Source organism: Myotis nattereri (assembly GCF_964212035.1).
Source record: "Myotis nattereri genome assembly, chromosome: 15".
In the NCBI taxonomy this organism is placed as follows: domain Eukaryota; kingdom Metazoa; phylum Chordata; class Mammalia; order Chiroptera; family Vespertilionidae; genus Myotis; species Myotis nattereri.
This window is the reverse complement of record NC_138090.1, coordinates 23,461,034-23,482,489: the sequence shown is the minus strand read 5'-3', so window position 1 is coordinate 23,482,489 and position 21,456 is coordinate 23,461,034. Positions and strand designations below refer to the sequence as shown.

Genomic DNA, 21,456 nt, shown 5'->3' with positions numbered 1-21,456 from the left:
CTCATTTGTGGAATATAATGAATATAAACTGATGAACAAACATAGATCCAGAGACAGAGAATCATCAATCAGACAGTCAAACCTCAGAGGGAAGGTAGGGGAGGGTGGGGGTAAGGGGGAGAGATCAACCAAAGGACTTGTATGCATGCATATAAGTATAACCAATGAACACAGACACCAGGGGGATGACGGCATGAGGGGGGGGGGGCGGTAGGGAGCGGGAGGGCAGTGGGGGATAAGGACACATATGTAATACCTTAATCAATAAAGAAAGAAAAAAGGGGGGAAAAAAGAACAAGTATTGACTGACCATTGTAATAGACTGAATGTAAAACAAATTCCAATTCTCTGCATTTTTCTATGCTCTTTGTAATGAGACATTCAGCTCCTCCCATTAAGGAGTGGAATCTCCCCACCCCAGTGAATCTGGGATAGCCTGTGACTTGACTGGCTTTGGTTTGGCTGAAGTAAGAGTACTGTATGTCTGTTCCAAGCCTGAGTTCCACTCATTCTCTTGGCTCCTCGGCCATGCCCTGAAAACAGCCTGGGTTAGAATGCTGGCTGATGAAAAAAAAATGCTTCAGCCCATAACCAGACCAGAAGAGCTGCCCTCTCTGCCAAACTCAGCCCCTGTACCCCTATGTTCACTGCAATTTTATTCTCAGTGGCCAAGATACAGAAACAGCCAGTGTCTTGTGATAGAGGATTGGATAAAGATGTGGTTCATACACACAGTGGAATACTACTCAGCCATAAGATGAAATACTGCCATTTGCAACAATATGGATGAACCTTGAGAATATTATGCTAAGTGAAATAAGTCAGAAAAAGTTAACCATATTATTTCATGCATATGTGGGATATAAAACTGAAACTTTTTAACACAAAGAGCAGTATTGTGGTTGCCAGCGGGAAGGGAATGGGAGTGGTAAGGAGTGAAGGGGGCCTTATGTATTATGTATGGTAATGGAAGATTAATTTGACTTTGGGTGGTGGGCACACAGATTCTGTATTATAGAAATACTAGAGGCCCAGTGCACAAAATTCGTGTCCCTCAGCCCACCTGTGCCCTCTTGCAGTCTGGCAGCCTTCAGGGGATGTCTGACTGATGGCTTAGGCCCACTCCCGGCAGTAGGACATTCCTAGTGCTGCCGCTGAGACAGGAGAGGTTTCTGCCACCATTGCTGCGCTCACCACTCCTGAGCCTGGTGCAGGGCTTCTAGCTGATCAGGGCTCCCCCGGTGGGAGTGCACTGACCACCAGGGGGCAGCTCCTGCATTGAGCATCTGCCTCCTAGTGGTCAGTGTACAACATAGTGATCAGTCCTTCCCCATTCAGTTGATTTGCATATTAATTAGCCTTTTATTATATAGGATACCCTTAAAACCTATATGATCTTATTAACCAGTCACCCCAATAAATTTACTTATTTATTTTTTTTAAATATATTTTCTTGATTTTTTACAGAGAGGAAGGGAGAGAGATAGATAGTTAGAAACATCGATGAGAGAAACATCAACCAGCTGCCTCCAGCACACTCCCCACTGGGGATGTGCCTGCAACCAAGGTACATGCCCTTGACCAGAATCGAACCTGGGACCCTTGAGTCCGCAGGCTGATGCTCTATCTGCTGAGCCAAACCAGTTAGGGCCACCCCAATAAATTTAATTTAAAAACTGTAGTTATGTCAGCATGCCCTTGGGCAATGCCATCTCCTGGAATGATTCTGTTTAGACTTGACTGAATACCACTCTGCCTGCCCTAGAACCTCTGTAGGAGGGCAGGATCGCATCCTTTAACAGGACTGGGATTGCCCTGCATTCCCTGGCCCAAAGGCTAGGGAATGCCTACAACCCTGGGGCCTATATTGGCCCAGGGCTCAGGCGAGTTGGGGAAATGGGATTTGCTGATCCATCACTTCAACTGCCTGGAAGCAAGTCCAGAGGTGTAGCCCCACCCCTCCTGGGGAGGCCCCGCTCCACAGCCCAACAGCCCAGCAGCCCAGCAGCCCAGCCTGGTCTCCGCCCATCGCACTAGTCCTCTTTCCTCTCCTGCTGCCCCTTCCGGGCTTGAGGACCTTCAGCAAGTTCACGCCCTACGCGTCGCCCTACCAAGCCCCGCCCACTGCACGTCCAGGCTCCGCCCCCGCGTGCGGGCCACCTTCGCTCCAGGGCTGCCCCTGCTCCCGCCTCAACCGGCCAGGGCGGCCTTGGAGCAGTGCCGCAACTCCTCCAGCGAACATGGCGCTCCGAGCCGCAAGGGCCGTGCGGGCCGCAGCCTGCAGCCTGCGCACCGCGTGGGCGCCCGCTGCGCCCTGCCCGCTGCGGCCCTGGGGCCTGAGGGCGGGCGCCATCCGGACGCTGCGCACTGGTCCCAATCTGCTGTTGGGTAAGCTTTGAGTGGGCACGTGGGGCAAGCTGGGCTGCCTCGGGTGGGGGTGAGCTGGGACGCTTCCCCCCTCGCCTGATCCTTATCTCAAGTCCCGGTTGCGGATCGCCCGGGTCTAGCAAGCCAGGCGACTCCTGAGCACACTTCTTTTTCGCTGGGATCTCTAATTGTGCAGCCCCTCCTCCCCTCCCTAAGTGGTGTGGCTGACACCGCAGCCTTTGTCCTGCAGGTTAGGGAGGCGGGAGGGGGGTGGGGAGGGAGCCTGGAGCACGCTTGATCGCAGTGTCCGGGGCAGGAGTCTGCCGCTGGCTCCTGGAAAATCCGGCCAGTGCCCCTAAGCTTCTTGACCTTAGGTTATCTCTCATTTGTGGGCATCGTGGACCCTAAAAGTGGCGACTAATAATAGGCTTTTAGTTTGCTCCACGGATCATATCAGTAACTCTTAAGTAAAATTAAAGCAAGAGCAATAATTGAAGTGAAAACACTGGATCTAGATTTTTACTAGTTAAAGCAAGCAAAACTTTTGAGTCAGTTTCCCTCATCAGGAAAATGGAAATAATAGTCTTACCTCACAGAGTTGTTGGGAGGGTGAAACAATAGTAATGTAACTGTTGTACATAAAGCCTGGCACATAGTAAGTACTGGATAAATGTTATTAAATTTTAGTTCATAGAATCAAATAAATAGCAAAAAATGGACCGATGTTAATATATTTTATCTGTCTAGTGACTTTGAAAGAAGGGAAATACAAACCTTTCATAGATTACTCAAAACGCCTAATTTTCTGAGGCTCAAAGCTCAGTAAGAAAGTAATTATTTACATAATCTCCTGTCCACTTTTTTCCTGTTGGGCCAAGGGTTAAAGAATTGTACTAATCATTGAACCTAAGTAGGCTGGCCTAGAAAAAAGGCTTAGCAATGTTGCTGCCTCTTCCTCTAAACCAGTGGTTCTCAACCTTCCTAATGCCGCGACCCTTTAATACAGTTCCTCATGTTGTGCTGACCCCCCATTTCATTGTTACAAATTGAACATAATTAAAGCATAGTGATTAATCACAAAAACAATATGTAATTATATGAGTTTTCCGATGGTCTTAGGCGACCCCTGTGAAAGGGTCATTCGACGCCCAAAGGGGTCTCGACCCACAGGTTGAGAACCACTGCTTGCTTGCTCAGTTGCTAAATTGAATGTGAGAGCCATCTTATTCTTAAGATTATCTTTACAATTAGGTAAAATGGCAAGGCCAAAATCAGGACAGTGGTCTCAGAGAAGTCATATTTATAGTTCTCCAGCCTTTGAGAAGGTTATGTTAGGTTTAAACAGCCTGTTCTAGAGTTGTAAGAGAATGACAGGGAGAATTCATTGTTGTAGCCAAATAATTATATGCTAGATATTTTGCTCAGAATCCCTTTTACTTAAACTTTTAAATATTACTTCACTCCAAATTTTAAGAGTTTACTATATGCCCAGCATTGTTTAGAAATGGGAGTACAAATAAAATATACACTGCACTTGTTTGCTTTGTACTTATAATCTACCATCCTGGAGAAAATTGATAAATGGGCTATATCTGTAGTATGTTAAGTTTTATGAGTGTGTTTGGGGTTATGGTGAGAGGAGAGTAGTGCAGAGTTTTATGGGAATGTGCTGGATGGGCCCAGGAACCCAGTCTTGAAGGGCTAGACTAGGCTTGTGGCAGGAAAGAGCTTCTAAACTGAACTATGAAATAGTCAAGAAAAAGTGAAAGGTGGGGACAGTGTTGCAGTCAGGACATCAAGTATAAACCTTAAGCTTTTTTAAAAAAATCCTCACTGGAGGAATGAAGATATTTTTTCCATTGACTTTTACAGAGAGTGGGAGGAGGGATGGTGGGAGAGAGACACACACATCGATTGGCTGCCTCCCAAACTCAAGCCCCCACTGGGGCCAGGGATTGAACCTGCAACCAAGGTACATGCCCTTAACTGGCAATCGAACCCAGGACCCTTCAATCAGCGGGCCAACACTCTAACCACTGAGCACACCATCGAGGCCAAATCTTAAGCTTTTTAATAGAAGGATTAAATAGACTGAAGCATTCAGTTACTTGAAGTGGAACAAAGTAAAGCAAATTCCTTTGTGACAGATTTTGCAACTTTTTCCACTGAAGAATATAAAATTAAAAGCTTTTTAATGCTAAGAGGAAAAGAAAAGAATAAGCTATGCTCTATTTACATTCTTCTGTTGCGCATCAGAGCTGTGTAATCAAAGCAATTGAATGCTGTTTTAAGTATAACTATCTTTGGGTAAGGGAGAAGAGTGTGAACCAGCAAGGCTTACTTTAAAACAGTATTGGAATTAATGAACCATTTTCCAATTCACTTCTGATGCATTATTTTTGGAAAAAATCCTTGATTTTGGAAAGTAATATATATTTAAGATAGTATATACTTTTAAAAAATTACTTATTTCTTAAAGCAAGAACTTTTAACATTAAATCCTAAATAATTTTTTCATATCTCTTAAATTTTGGTCAGTCTTTCTTCCAGGAATTGTTGAATATTTGACCATATCTTTTTTTTTTTTAATAAACTTTTTTTTATTGATTTTAGAGAGGAAGGGGGAGGGAGAGAGAGATTGAAACATCAGTGATGAGAAAGACATTGATTGACTGCCTTCTGCGCCCCCCCACATGGGATCGAGCCCGCAACCCTGGCATGTGACCTTGACCAGAATCGAATGCAGGACCCTTCAGTCTGCAGGCCAATACTCTATCCACTGAGCCAAACTGACTAGGGCAGTGATGGCGAACCTTTTGAGCTCGGCATGTCAGCATTTTGAAAAACCCTAACTTAACTCTGGTGCCGTGCCACATATAGAAATTTTTTGATATTTGCAACCATAGTAAAACAAAGATTTATATTTTTGATATTTATTTTATATATTTAAATGCCATTTCACAAAGAAAAATCAACCAAAAATGAGTTCGCGTGTCACCTCTGACACGCGTGTCATAGGTTCGCCATCACTGGACTAGGGCGACCATATCTTTGAAGAGAAACTCATAGAGAAAGCCAAGGGCTAACCTGTCCAATGAAAGATCAATAGAACTTGACTTTCCACCTGTTCATGGCTTAGCTCTGAGGTAACTGTTGAGTTATCTTAATAGTTTGCTTCTTTAAATGATGGTAGCCTATTTCTTCCACACAGGCCTGAATTCCAGTAAAATGGAATTTTAAGAACTTATTTAAGTTGTAATTTACTAGGTCAATTTCATTCCTGTAAGATTCCACTTTGTCTGCAAGCAACCAACTTGTAGGGAAGATGTCTTAGGTCAACTTTAAAATGGCACGTTATTTTTTTAGCTTAAATAATTTATGAGCAGTCTGTGCTCATTCCAAAACTTCATCACTCCAAATCTGTCTTCAGAGGCACAGACTTTTCTGCAAGACAGACCAATTAATAGATAAGTATACATTTGAAATAGCCTCAAATTTTTTGTGTGTGATTTAGACTAAGTAAGGTTAGAGCAGATAATCAAATCACCAAAAGATGCACAAGGTGTTCACATCAAGCCATCTTTGTCTAAGTGATAGCACTGTTAAGATGTACCGTCTAGTTGTGATCATTTTTTCCAGAGCATGTACTATTGAAAGGCAATGTCAATAAGTCAGACCAAATACTGGGAAAGTTTTGCCTTTTGACAGCATTGATATAAAAAATGCATTATAAGAAGTGATGCTACTGCTTTTCTGAAATATTGGTCTTCTATTTTAGTGCGTAAATTCACAGAGAAACATGAATGGATAACAACAGAAAATGGTATTGGAACAGTGGGAATCAGCAATTTTGCACAGGTATTGGACTGTCTCGAAATAGTTAAAGTAGTCTGCTTTCACCTAAATTGGGTTGTCTCTGTCTTTTAAAATTTGTTTATTCTGCCCTTAGTGTTTTAGGCCCTTAACAGGCCCATAGAGAAACATCAATCATAAGTGAAACAAGTGAAAAACATAACCTGGTTAGGAGAGTATGTAGTGTTAGAGATATTGAAAGGTTAACATTTAAAATTGAAGGTAGGAAACAAACCTTATTCAAGAAAGAAATGTGTTCGTTTCATATTGGGGCAGTTAAGGAAAGCAGCAGCAAAAGGGTAGAGTGTTGATAGTGTTTTGTGGATACAGTGATACACACATGACCAGGGGAGATGAAGAGGGGAAAACCTAGATTGGCACAGATTACGCAGAGGGAAACCTTTTATTTAGCCTATCTATTTCTCTATTAACTCCCCTATTCCCACTGATCCCATATTTGAAATATTGTGTAAAAGAAAACGTTAAGTCAAATGGCAGCACCAGTTAATAATTTTAAACTGGATCTCTGGGAGGTGAGGCACTATGGGGAAAGGGGGTGATAACTGATGGAAATATAAAATATTTTATAGAAATTTTGTAATATCAGGTATTGAAAGTCAATGACAAATATATCTTCATTGGTATATCTGTGTACCTACTGAAGTCCAATACAGGGTGCTTGTGAAATACTGTGTAGTGTCCATACCTCCTGGAATTTATCTATGAGTGTAATTACCTACATGGAAAATGACATACAAAACATTACAAGATGGATAACCTGAGTGGTGAAGTGGGTGGTAACCTGATGGAGAGATAATTTCTTATTGGAGTCAAGGTCTTCAAGGCGTATAAGGCATGTGACTATGCGTTGAAGAATTAATGGGTAAGATTTAAGCAAATGCTGAGGGAGAAATGGCTGCAGAAGTGAAAAAATGCGAAGTGTGATTCTTCTCAGGGAAGATAGTAATCTTTTGGAGGATATACGGTTTGTAACCAGTCACTATGGCTGTGGGAAGTGCAGCTTGTGGCCTGTTTCTTTGTAGGTCCTGAGCCAAGAATAGTTTTGTGTTTTAAAGGGTTGTAAGAAAAAAAACACAAAAAATGTGGCCCATCAAATGTAAAATTTGTGCAACTATCTGAAATTACAGGGGATTCGGTGTTTGGCTTGCCCTTTTAGGAGGTTTAATTATATTTCTTAGAGTTTTTTTGTTTGTTGTTTTTAGGAAGCATTGGGAGATGTTGTTTACTGTAGTCTGCCTGAAATTGGGACAAAATTAAACAAGCAAGGTGAGTATTTTTCTTACCTTGGTTTGTCATCATTCATGCCATAAATTTTCTTTACCTAACCTTTACTTTGAATAATAACTTTTTAAAAAATCTTCACCAGAGGATGTTTCCACTAATTTCAGAGTGGGGTATGGGGGGGTAAGAGGGAGGGAGGGGAAGAGAGAGAGAGAGAGAGAGAGAGAGAGAGAGATCAGTTGCCTCTCTTACACACCACTGGCCATGGCTTGAATAACTTCTATGCACCCAGGATCAATTAGAGTGCTTTTCACTCAAGTAACAGGAAACTTAAAAGAGCGAGGAAGAGAGAGGGAGAGAAATATCAGTTGTTTGACTGGAAGTTGAACTGGAAACCCTTTGGTGCACGGGACGATGCTCAACCAACAAAGCCACACTGACCGGGGCTAGGGATTTATATCTTATACTAGTATAAATGGTCTGGACATAGGTGAAGAGAGGATTGGTTGAGTGGCTCAGTGAAGGACATGACCTTTTTTAGTACTTGTTCTGCCTCAATGTGTCACAGTTCACAACATGGCAGCAAGACCTTAAACATTGTCACATTCTCAGATGACAATGTCCAAAAGCAGGAAGAGACAGACAGGCTTTCATTTTTATTTTCTTACATCTCATTAGCCAGATATGGGTTATATTTGCTACCCCTAGTTGTAGGGATGATAGCAAAGAGAAAATGAGCATTTTTAGACATCATAATAGAAGGTAGGAAGAAGTAGAGGGAAATGGGTGTTAGCCTCTTTGCTCTCCACTCCACATATTCATATTGAGGCCTATTAAGTTTAAAAAGTAAAATCTGCTTTTCTTTGAGGTAGTAAAGCATATGAGCTAAAAGGGGTCAGAACCTGGTTTTCAAGCCTGGTCTCACAATATATTAGCTGTGTGATTTTGAGGAACAAACATAATCTAGGTCTCATCTATAAGTTAGGATAATAATAACAATAGTATCTACTTCATAGAGTTATAGTATTGAATGAAATTTAGCATAATGTAAGTATCTTTGACAGTATTGGCCATCTCTTTTTCTGCTTAAACTTTCCCCATCATTTATCTGGTTTGATATTTTTCTGCTTCCTGTCTCTCAACATCCTGGTCAGTCACATCCCTCTTTTTGAAGGGCTTCCTAGAAACCATTTCTGATGTCATAATAAAACCCCAAGTGTGGTTAATGATCTTTTTTTCTATACAACAACGCACAGTTCTCATTTTCTCAAGTTCTTTTATTTACTGTACCTGCTTTGCTACTCAAGCAGACCATAAGTTTCAGAACATCTCTTTATAGTAAGTGAGCGTCATGAGCCTTTTTGTGCATTAAAAAATTCTACTAATATAAATATGCTGGTAACATACTTAACTTAAAAATGCCTTTTAAAAACTTTCTACAAAATGTATTTTTAAATTGATACATATGAAAATACATAGATCTTAAGTATACAATCCAATGGCATACTGCATGAATCTTCCCAACTGTCTGATTTCTTTTATGCAATGTCATGATTTTTGATATGCATTCATATTGATCAGTTTTTTTTATTGATTTCAGAGAGGAAGGGAGAGAGATAGATAGAAACGTCAATGATGAGAGAGAATCATTGATCAGCTGCCTCCTGTGCACAACCCACTAGGGATTAAGCCCTCAACATGGCATGTGCCCTGACCGGGAATTGAACAGTAACCTTCTGGTTCAAAGGTTGACACTTAACCACTGAGCTACTCCAGCTGGGCAGTCGTTCAGTTTTTAGTTGCTGAAGAGTGTCCCACTGTATGAATAGACACATTTTTATCCTTTCTCCTGTTGATGGATGTTCATGTTATTTCTAGTTGCGAGTTATCATGAATAAAGCTACTGTAAACTGTTTTGTATGTCTCTTTTTGTGAATATATGTACTCATTTCTCTTGGGTAAGTACATACAGGAGTAGTATTTCTGGTTCATAGTGTAGGTATACGTTTAACTTAATAAGAAACTGCCAGTTTTCCATGTTTGTACTATTTTACATTCTCATCAACAATATGAGACTCAGTTTTCCAGAAGCTATAGATCTCATTGTGGTTTAAGCTTGAATTTCCTCGGGAACATTATTGTTGAGCAACTTTGTGCTTTTTACTAACATCTTTATTTGTTAAGTCTCTAGTCAAGTCTTTTACCAATTTTGTTTTTTGGGGGGTTTTTTTACCATTGACTTTTAGGCATTCTTTTTGTTTGTTTATCCTCATAGGAGGATATTTTTCCATTGATTTTAGAGACAATGGAAGGGAGGGTGGGAAGGAGAGAGACAGAGACAGAAACATTGATGTGAGAAAAAACATCAATTGATAGCCTACTGCATGTGCCCCAACTGGGGCCAGGAATCAAACCTGAGACCTTTCTATGCATGGGTCAGCACTCTAACCACTGGGCAACATTGGCCAAAGCTAGGCATTCTTTATATTTTCTAGATACAAATTCTTTATCAGATAAATATTTTGTAAATATTTTGTCATAGCTTGCGGTTTTACCTTTTCATTCCTTTAAGCTTTTTATATGATAAGCTTTTTAAAATATATATATATATATTTTTTTTTTTATTTGTTTTAGAGAGGAAGGGAGAGAGATAGAAACATCAAGGATGAGAGAGAATCATTGATCAGCTGCCTCCTGCACGCCCCTTATTAGGAAACAAGCCTGCAACCCAGGCTTGTGCCCTGAATTGATCCGTGACCTCCTGGTTCATAGGTCAATGCTCAACCACTGTGCCACGCTGGGAGTTTTCTGATTACTGCTTCTACTTCATCAGTTGTTATTGGCCTATTCACGTTTTCTGATTCTTCTTGATTTGCTTTTGGAAGACTATTTTTTTAGGAATTTGTCCATGTCATCCACATCATCCAATTTGTTGGCATATAGTTGTTCATAGTATTTTCTTACAATCTTTTGTATGTCTGTGGTGCCAATTGTTACTTCACTGTTTTTGTTTCTGACTTTAGTTATTTGGTTCCTCTCTGTTTCTTTCTTTTTTTTTTTTTTTAATACATTTTATTGATTTTTTACAGAGAGGAAGGGAGAGGGATAGAGAGTTAGAAACATCGATGAGAGAGAAACATCGATCAGCTGCCTCTTGCACACCCCCTCTTGGGGATGTGCCTGCAACCAAGGTACATGCCCTTGACCGGAATCGAACCCGGGACCCTTGAGTGCACAGGCCGATGCTCTATCCACTGAGCCAAACTGGTTAGGGCTCCTCTCTGTTTCTTGATTAGCCTGGCTAAAGGTACACCAATCTTGTATATCGTTTCAAAGAACGAGCTCTTGGTTTCATTGATCTTTTGTATTGTTTTTCTAGTCTCTATGCCATTTATTTCTGCTCTAATCTTTATTATTTCCTTCCTTCTACTTACTCTGGGCTTTTCTGGTTGTTCTCTTTCTAATTCTGTAAGCTGTAGATAGTTTATTATTAATTTTTCTTGTTTTTTGAAGTAGGCCTATAATGCTATGAACTTCCCTCTCAGGACTGCTTTTGCTATGTCTCGGAAATTTTGGATTGTTGTACGTTTGTTTTCATTTGCTTCCAGGAAGTTTTTAATTTCTTTCTTGATCTCATTGGTATCCCATTCATTGTTTAATAAATGTTATTTAGCCTCCATGTATTTGAATGTTTTTGAGTGTTTTTACTGTAGTTGATTTCTAATTTCATTCCATTATGATCTGAGAAGATGCTTGATATGATTTCAATCTTCTTGAATTTGTATAGACTTGTGTCCTAACATGTGATCTATCTTTGAGAATGTGCATGACCCATGTGCACTTGAGTAGAATGTATATTCTACAGCTTTGGGGTGAAATATTCTATAAATGTCAATTAAATCCATCTGATCCAGTGTGTCCTTTAAAGTTACTATTTCCTTGTTAATTTTTTTGTCTGGAAGATCTATCTATCCAGTAAAGTCAGTGGGATGTGAAAGTCCCCTACTATGACTGTATTGCTGTTGGTCTCTCCCCTTAAAGTCTTCCAGAAGTTTTTTTATGTATTTAGATGATCCTATATTGGATGCATATATGTTTACCAGGGTTATATCCTCTTGTTGGATCGATACCTTTAGTTTTAAGTAGTGACCTTTATAGTTTTGTGGAATACCCTGCTCGTTTCCATTTGCATGGAAAATTTCCATCCCTTCACTCTCATCCTGAGTCTTTTGTTTTAAGGTGGGTCTCTTGTAGACAGGGTATAATTGGGTCATATTTTTGTATCTATTCAGCAATCCTATGTCTTTTGATTGGAGCATTTAATCCATTTACATTTAAGGTTATTATTGACTAGAGGTCTGGTGCATGGATTCGTGCACATTGAAAAGAAATTAATTAAAAGGTGGCCAGCGGGGTGAGACTGGGTGAGACGGGCTGGACACACTCTGGAGCCAACCTCCCGTGCTGGTGACACCTGGGGTGGCACTGGGGCTCGAAGGACGTCTGCAGAGTGAGCGGTGTCCCTCTGGCAAGTGGGGTTCCTTGGGTAGCCTGCAGGGATCAGGGCGAAACCGGCAGTCTGACATCCCCCAAGGGGTCCCAGAGTGCGAGAGGTCACTCAGCAGCTCCTGCATTGAGCATCTGCCCCCTCATGGTCTGTGCATGTCATAGCTACCAGTCGGAGCTTCCTCCCCCTGGTGGTCATTGCGCATCATAACTACCGGTCAGACTGTCGCTTTGGCTTTTATATATATAGACTAGAGGTCCAGTGCACAAAATTCATGCATGGGAGGGGGTGTGTCCCTCAGCCCACAATGCACCCTCTCCAATCTGGGACCCCTCGGGAGATATCCGACTGCACGTTTAGGCCCAATCCCACTGGGCAATTGGACATCCTTTTCACAATCCAAGAATGCTGGCTCCCAACTGCTTGCCTACCTGATTGCCCCTAACCGCTTCTGCTGCCAGCCTGATCACCCCCTAACCACTCCCCTGCCAGCCTGATCGATGCCTAACTGCTCCCCTGCTGGCCCGATTGCCCCTAACTACTACCCTGCCAGCCTGGTCGGTGCCTAACTGCTCCACTGCTGGCCTGGTCATCCTCAACTGCCCTACCCTGCCATCCCAGTTGCCCCCAACTGCCCTCCCTTGCCAGCCCGGTTGCCCCTAACTGCCCTCCCTTGCCAGCCTGGTCACCCCTAACTGTCCTCCCCTGCAGGCCTGGTAACCCCCAACTGCCCTCCCTTGCAGGCTTGGTCCCCCACCACTGCCCTCCCCTGCAGGCCTGGTTTCCCCCAACTGCCCTCCCTTGCAGGCCTGGTTGCTCCCAACTGCCCACTCCTGCAGACCTGGTTGCCCCCATATGCCCTCTCTCCTGCAGGCCTGATTTCCCCCAACTGCCCTCCCCTGCAGGCCTGGTTGCCCCCAACTGCCCTCCCTTGCAGGCCATCTTGTGACCACATGGGGGCGGCCATCTTTGTGTGTTGGAGTGATGGTCAATTTGCATATTACCTCTTTATTATATAGGATGGGTACTTATTTGTTGCCATTTTAATTATTTTTTTTAAAATATATTTTATTGATTTTTTACAGAGAGGAAGGGAGAGAGATAGAGAGTTAGAAACATCGATGAGAAACATCGATCAGCTGCCTCCTGCACATCTCCCACTGGGGATGTGCCCGCAACCCAGGCACATGCCCCTGACTGGAATCGAACCCGGGACCTTTCAGTCCGCAAGCCGACGCTCTATCCACTGAGCCAAACTGGTTTTGGCGCCATTTTAATTATTTATGCCTATGTTTCACTGTCTCTTTATTCTTCTCATTATTGCAGTCCCTTTAGCATCTCATGCAGGGCTGGTTTGGTGGTAATAAACACCTTTTGCCTTTTTTTATCTGGGAAGCTTTTTATTTCACCATCTATTTTTTATTTTTTTAATATATTTTTATTGATTTCAGAGAGGAAGGAAGAGGGAGGGAGAGATAGAAACATCCACAATGAGAGAAAATCATGGATCGGCTGCTTCCTGCAAGTCCTCCACTGGGGATCAAGCCCACAACTCAGGCATGTGCCCTTGACCAGAATCGAACCTGGGACCTTTTAGTTCGCAGGCCAACGCTCTATCCACTGAGCCAAACCAGCTAAGGCATCACCATCTGTTTTGAATAATAGCCTTGCTGGATATAGTAATCTTGGTTTCAAATCCTTGCTTTTCATTACCTTGAATACTTCATGCCATTCCCTTCTGGCCTGTAGAGTTTCTGATGAGAAAACATCTGACAGCCTTATGGTTGCTTTTCTCTTGCTGCCTTTCATATTCTCTCTTTGTCTTTAATTTTTGGCATTTTAATTATGATGTGTCTGGGCATGGGCCTGTTTGGGACACTCTGTGCCTCCTGAACTTTATGACTTTTTCCTTCACCAAGTTAGGGAAGTTTTCTACCATTGTTTCTTTAAACACATTCTCTATCCCTTGCTCCCTTTCTTCCCCTTCTGGCATATCTGTCATGTGGCTATTGTTACATATCCCAACAGCTCCCTTAAGCTGTCCTGTTCTTTACTTTTTGGTTCTCTGATTTTTTTTCTACCCTGTCTTCTAATTTAGTAATCCAATCCTCAGCTTCCCCTAATCTACTGTGTGTTCTTTCCATTGTTCTTTATTAGTGCTATGTCATTCTTCATGTTTTCTCATGCTGTTAAGCATCTTTGCCATCATTATTCTGAACTCTATGTCTGATAAATTTCTTATCTCCATTTCATTTAGCGCCTCTTCTGGAGAATTCTCTTGTTCTTTCATTTGGGGTTTTGTTTTATTTTGGGGGAGTTTTTGTCTCCCTATTTTGGTTGCCTGGATGGGTTTGTGAGTATGTATTAGGTAGATCTGTTATGCCTCCCAATCTTCAGTGCAGGACAGTGTATAATGCTGTTTCTGACTAATTTGATTAGGCAAAGACTCAAAGCCTCCAGAGACCCACCTTTGTCTGCAGACTGATTGTACAGTCAAGATGTTCTTTTTAAACAAAAGCTAAAGACATTAATCTCCTTCTAAGCACCATTTTAGCTATCCTATATAATAAAAGGCTAATATACAAATTGTCCCCTCAGGAGTTCTACCAACCAGGAGTTCGACCGCTCGCTATGATGTGCACTGATCACCAGGGGGCAGTGCAGAAGGCAGGAAGGCTCCAGCCAGCAGCTGGAAGGCCCTGACTGGCCCTGATCGCTGGCCAGGCCTAAGGACCCTGCCTGTGCACGAATTTTGTGCACCGAACCTCTAGTGTCCCAAATATTTTGGTATGTTGTATTCTCATCATTCACTTCCGACCACTGGATATTGTCCTATAGGTGACTAAGGCTCTATTAATTTTTCAGCCTTTTAAAAATATATAATTTTTATTGATTTCAGAGAGGAAGATAGAGGGAGAGAGAGATTGAAACATCAGTGATGAAAATCACTGATTGGCTGCCTCTTGCACACCCCTACTGGAGATCAATATTGCAACCTGGGCACGTGCCCTTCATAGGAATGGAAGCTGGGACCCTTCAGTCTGCAGGCCTGATGCTGTATCCACTGAGCCAAACCAGCTAGAGCCAGCCTTTTTTTTTTTTTAACTGTTCTTTAGATTGGTTAATTTCAGATTATCATTCTTCACGTTCACTGATCCTTTGTTTTACTATATCCAGTCTGCTGTGTATACCATTCAGGGGATATTTTGTTTTACGTAGTTTACTTTCAGTTCTAAAAAGTTATTTACAAGTATTCCTCCATATGTTCACTTATTATGATGATCTTTTTTTAAAAAAGTCCTTTAATATGCTTATAATAGCTATTTTAAGGTTCTCTGGTAAGTCTATCAGGTGGGTCTGTAGGTTGTTTGGGGATCTTTCTGCTGACTACTTTTTCTCTTTTCCATCCTCATTTTCCAGCCATGTTGGCAGCCCCATACTTCATCCTTTGACCCTTCAAAGAAATAAGACTGGTCTTCTACTTGTATTCTAATTACACTGTGGTCTTTGGATAGCATGGTGTTATCAGTGTATGCATTGTATAAAAGAAGATCTCAGATTGGGTCCCATTTTTTTTTTTCCAATCATTAACTCTCCTTTTGGTTATCCTACAGATCCTTCACATAATTGTTTGTTTGTTTGTTTGTTTTGTTTTTTTTGGTGTATCTGTAGAAAGGTGGGTCTGAGGTACTGTACTGCTACTGGAATCTTCTGAGTTGTTTTTTTTTTTTTTCTGAACCATAGTAACTTGAAAGAAGATTGAGTTTTAGTGAATTCAAGCACTTCTGGTATTCAGATACATCACCATTTGTTTACTCTGTCTAAAAGAAATAGGTCTGCTTTATTGAGGATATTGATACTCTTCTCATAGGTGATACAAACATGACAAAATCTACGATTTTATTTTTAAATAAAGATACTTGGAATTTTATCATGATTGAACTTGAAGTGACCAATTTTCTATATTGGCATTTTCAGGTCATTAACTTTTGACATTTAATACTTTCTTTCATTTTCTTAATTTAGATGAGTTTGGTGCTTTGGAAAGTGTGAAAGCTGCTAGTGAACTATATTCTCCTCTGTCAGGAGAAGTAACTGAAATTAATACAGCTCTTGTAGAAAATCCAGGACTTGTCAACAAATCTTGTTATGAAGACGGTAAGTTGTTAATCTAAGGTTAAAAGCAAGTTTTAGCAAATTGACTTTATCTCTTTACACTTTTTGGTACTAAATAGAGATGTTCTGCTTTTAATTAAAAAAGCACAGATTAGCTGAATATCTAAGGTTATGTTTATTAAGATCATTGTTGATAAAATAAAGCATGGCCTTGTTTTACAGGGTTCTTAGTATTAAACACTTGCAAAATATTTACTTCTTCAAACATAAAGTGTCTATATTGGGATGTAGGGGATAATAGAATAATACTTATTTATTTTCAGTTTTCTCACATATTCATCTTTATAGTTACCCAGTGAGGTAGGCTAGTAGCAATTTTCTTCATTTTGTAGATGAAATGAGGCCCAGAAAGGTTTTATCTGTTAATGTCACACATCCATAAATGGTAAAATTAGGATTAGGTTGTAGTTCTCTGTTGCCTATCACCACGCCCTTCTAACTCTCTACTTTCTATGTCCTTCACATCAGTAGTTAACAGTGTTGGTGTTCCTCTTATTAATGAAAGATATACCTAGTCTCTTGTATACTTGGATCCCTATTCAGTGTCATTTGTTGATGCTTATTACAATCTAACAGTTCTTAATCCATTATAGTGGAATCTATTCTAGTTGTAATCTTTTCAATAATGATATGCAAGGATATTAATTTAATTCTTAATGCTACTAGGAATATATCCCAAGAAACCAGAAACACCAATCAGAAAGGATATATGCACCCCTATGTTCATAGCGGCACAATTCACCATAGCTAAGATTTGGAAACAGCCTAAGTGCCCATCAGCAGATGAGTGGATTAGAAAACTGTGGTACATATACACAATGGAATACTATGCTGCGGTAAAAAAAAAAAAAAAAAAAAAGGGAACTCTTGCCTTTTGCAACAGCATGGATGGAACTGGAGAGCATTATGCTAAGTGAAATAAGCCAATCAGAGAAAGATAAATACCACATGATCTCACTCATTTGTGGATTATAGAGAACAACATAGACTGATGAAAAGGGACAGACCCAAAGACTGAGAAACAGCAATCAGGCTATCAATTCCCAGAAGGAAAGTAGGGGAGGGCGGGGGTAAGGGGAAGAGATCAACCGAAGGACTTGTATACATGTATATAAGCCAAACCAATGGACATGGACAACAGGGGGATGGGAGCATGAGTGTGCGGGGGGGGGGGGGGGGGGGCGATGTTGGGGGTTAATGGGAGGGATGAGGACACATTTGTAATACCTTAACTAATAATAATAGAAAAAAAAAACCTTAAAATTCCTTGAACAAATGAGTCATTGAGGTAAATAATATTACATTAATTTTGAGGCACTAAAGAATTTATTTTAAAACAAGTGTTGGTAAGGATGTAGAGAAATGGGAATCCTATTGGAGTGTTTGTGGGAATGAAGATTGGTGCAGCCACCATGGAAAACAGTATGGAGGTTCCTCAAGAAATTAAAAATGGAACTACCTAATGACCCAACAATTGCACTACTGGGTATATAGTCAAAGAAACCCAAAATATTAATTCAATAATATATGCACCCCTATGTTCATTGTATATTATTTACACAAGTGCCCATCAATAGATGAGTGGATAAAAAAAGCTATGGTACACATATACATTACTCTGCCATTAAAAAGAATGAAATCTTATTATTTGTGACAACATGGATGGACCTAGAGGATATAATGTTAAGTGAAATAAGTCAGGCAAAGAAAGACAAATACTATATGATTTTACTTACATGTAGAATCTAACAAATAAAATAAATGAACAAACAAATAGAAACCAACTCACAGATACAGAGAACAGACTGATGAAGAGGGGCATTTGGAGGGTTGGGTGAGAAAGTCAAGAGAATAAGAAGTACTAGTTAGTAGTTACAAAATAGTCAACATAGGAAATCAGATCAATCAAAAATATTGTAATAATTGTGTATATGTTAGGTGGGTACTCGAAACGTCAGGGGGGAGATCACTGTATAAAGCATATGATTGTCTAACCACTATGCTGTGCATCTGAAACAAATCCAAAATAATACTAAATATAAGCTAATTTAAAATAAAACTATTTTCCATTTTTTAATGAACTTAACTCTTTAAAAAGGTAATTTGGAATATAAGATACTTTTCTTTGGTTGCAGGTTGGCTGATCAAGATGACACTGAGTAACCCTTCAGAACTAGATGAACTAATGAGTGAAGAAGCATATGAGAAATACATAAAATCTATTGAGGAGTGAAAATGAACCCACCTAAATAAAGTAGTCTGAAACAACTTATCTAGCATAGTTGTCTTAAATTAGTGGTGGATAGAAGATTTAATAATTCCAATGAAAAAAGAAACTACAACAATGTTACTGGATGAAAATACCCCTTAACCATCTAATGATGGCAGATAAATACAATATGCATCTTTTCCACAACTCCCTATGGTTTTAGGCTAGGCTACAGTTATAACATTCAGAATTCCTGAAATTATCCATGGTAAAATCTAGTAATAAAAATTATATATTTCAAGGATAACATTGTTATCTTAAGCCTTATATAATACTGTAATTTGCTTACTTCGGTCTCTGGATTTGGGTCACAATACTTAATGATCTTTCCATTGGAAATAACAGGCAATAGATAAAAGTTTTTGTTGTTACGGTGTCATGTGATGAACAATACTGTCTCAATTTAGCAATTACTGAGTTTGCTGGTGCTATTTTTATACACTGAAGTAGCAGCCTCACAGGAAAATAAGAAAGTTTAATAATAAAACATTCAACTTCATTAATTTTTTTGTTTTGCTGTTAATATATCATTTAGTGACTATGCTAGTATTTGTGAAGATGTGAATTTTAACTTATTGAAAGTTTGTTTGTTTTAAGGTTATTGAAGCCATAACAAGGAAAGATTCCAAGAAAATGTTTCCTTTTAGTTATTCATAAATGTGATTTTTCTTAAGCAAAAATCTAATTGCCTGATAATATTAAGTACTTTTTGGTCACCTTTAATATCATGAAAAAGAAACCACTGATACTATTTTTCTGTCATGCTAAGTTAGAAAAGAGAAGAGGAAAAACAAGGAAAGGTGAAAGTTTGATGAGTAAGGCACATAGATGGCATCCTTAAGAAAGTTAAATCATTCAGGTTTTCACTTAACGTAATCAGAATGGAAGTGAAACTTTTTGAGCTCAGACACTGACTTAGATAGTTAATGTTCTTTATAGTTTAAGCATATTTACAATCCCAAATGATATTTTAATTCAGCCAACTGTAACGTGGATATTTTTGGGATATTATATACACACGTAAATATAAATACTAGGTATACCAGTTAATAATGCGGATTTTTTTCAATAGATGGAGTTACACATGTTGATATATATGCAATTTGATGTGTATGCTATTTTGTTGTTTTGACAAGCTTCAAAACTTCATATGTCAAATTTGCTGAAGGTGTTAACATCATAGATATTTTTATGCTTAAAAATGTCGAATTTCGTGCCAAAAAAAGCACTTGTGGGAAGTTTTAATTCATTACTTTATTTTGAAGAAAAGTGCTGCTAAATACTTCGGGAAGCTTATGGTGAACATGCTCCATCTCAAGATACGTGTGAACACTGGTTTAAATGCTTTAAAAGTGATGATCTCGATGTGAAAGACAAAGAACGTCCATGTCAACCAAAAAAGTTTGAAGACCAACAATGACAAGCATTATTGGATGAAGATGCGTGTCAAACTCAAAAATGACTTACAGAAAGATTAAATGTTGCTCAGCAAACAATTTCCGATCATTTATAAGCAATGGGAAAGATTTTAAAGTAAGGAAAATGGGTGCCACATCAACTGAACGAAAGACAAATGGAAAACCGAAAAGTCATCAGTAAAATGTTGCTTCAGCGGCACGAAAGGAAGTCTTTTTTGCATCGAATTGTGACGTGATGAAAAGTGGATTTATTTTGAGAATCCCAAATGCACAAAATCATGGGTTGATCCAGGTCAACCATCAACATGCAAGGCCAAATCACTTCAAAAAGAAGACAATGCTCTGCATTTGGTAGGATCAGGAAGGTAAGGTGTGTGTTATGAGCTTCTAAAACCAGGTGAAACTGTTAATACTGATCGCTAGCAACAACAAATAATCAATTTGAACCACACTTTGATCATGAAAGGATCAGAATGTGCTAGAAGACACAGCACAGTAATTTTGCTTCATGATAACACACCATCACACACTTCAAAACCAGTTAAAGACACATTAAAAGGTCTTGCCTGGGAAATATTAACCCACCCGCCATATTCACCAGACCTTGCTCCTTCAGATGACCACTTGTTCCGATCGATGGCACACGCACTTTCTGAGCAGCACTTCAAAGCATACGAAGAAGTGGAAAATTGGGTCTCTGAATGGTTTGCCTCAAAACAAGAAAAGTTCTATTGGGATGGTATCCACAAATTACCTGCAAGATGGGGGAAATGTGTAGCTAGCAACAGACATTACTTTGAATAAAGTACTTTTGATGTTTCTCTTGAAATTATCGTGTTTTCTTTGATTAAAAATCCGCATTATTAACCGGTACACCTAGTATATATGTGTACTCACACAGCAAGAGCACACGAATTCTTCCATCATTTTCCTGTTACTAGAAGAAAAAGAAAGTATTCTGACTAACACGTTCTGATGGTGAATGAACAGCAATGAGACTCCAAAGGGAGTAGAGAAATAAATAACATCTTTCCTGCTCCTCAGCAGACAGAAACCATTCTTTCCAAGACTGCCAATGGCCATATCACTGTTGAGATGTATCGTTGCACTTTTAGCAAGAAGGAATCCGAGATACCCTGGATGATTGTCTTTCTATTTTTGTAATTATTATTCAGGGTAATTAATTTGACTATCTGCTTTGGAAATAAAAATGGGTGAGTAATTATATACATTTTACTTTTTTGTTTTGAAGGTGCTCTCATATATTACCTTCTTTAATGCGCATAATAATAACCAGAGGTAGATAGCTACCACCATTTCACAGATAAGGTGATGGAGAGAATAAGTGATTGTTAAAAAGCTGGGCAGTCATGGTTAGGATTTTCACATTTCCTGGTTCCATCTTTATCAGTTTTTTAGCAAATGTTACTATTAAAAAAATACTTAAATGGGAACGGGGGGTGGGGGGTGGGAGGGGGAAGGATGAATGTTCTATAAAGGTGGGAAACAGAAATGGCCTTTCTAAAGTGAAAGTACATCAGTGATTGTAGTCTGAAAGAGATGAGCAGTTTGATATCATCTCCCAGTATTTTTTGTTTGTTAATCCTCACCCAAGGATATTTTTC

At 39.8% G+C, this 21,456-nt stretch overlaps 1 protein-coding gene across 1 annotated transcript; it reads left to right on the top strand.

The window, feature by feature from the left end:
- The first annotated feature begins 1,996 nt into the window (after positions 1–1,996).
- On the top strand, positions 1,997–20,660 carry GCSH (glycine cleavage system protein H). The gene is made up of 5 exons (XM_081108402.1): positions 1,997–2,388; positions 6,146–6,225; positions 7,443–7,506; positions 15,995–16,126; positions 18,280–20,660. The coding sequence occupies exons 1-5, from the start codon at positions 2,241–2,243 to the stop codon at positions 18,375–18,377; spliced, it is 522 nt and encodes a 173-aa protein (XP_080964528.1). The 5' UTR covers positions 1,997–2,240; the 3' UTR covers positions 18,378–20,660.
- Positions 20,661–21,456: the final 796 nt, after the last annotated feature.

Coding starts and splice junctions, on each gene's coding strand:
- GCSH (XM_081108402.1), top strand. CDS start 2,241: ATGGCGCTCCGAGCCGCAAGGGCCGTGCGGGCCGCAGCCTGCAGCCTG. Junction 6,226..7,442: donor GAATCAGCAATTTTGCACAG/GTATTGGACTGT, acceptor TGTTGTTTTTAG/GAAGCATTGGGAGATGTTGT. Junction 16,127..18,279: donor CAAATCTTGTTATGAAGACG/GTAAGTTGTTAA, acceptor CTTTGGTTGCAG/GTTGGCTGATCAAGATGACA.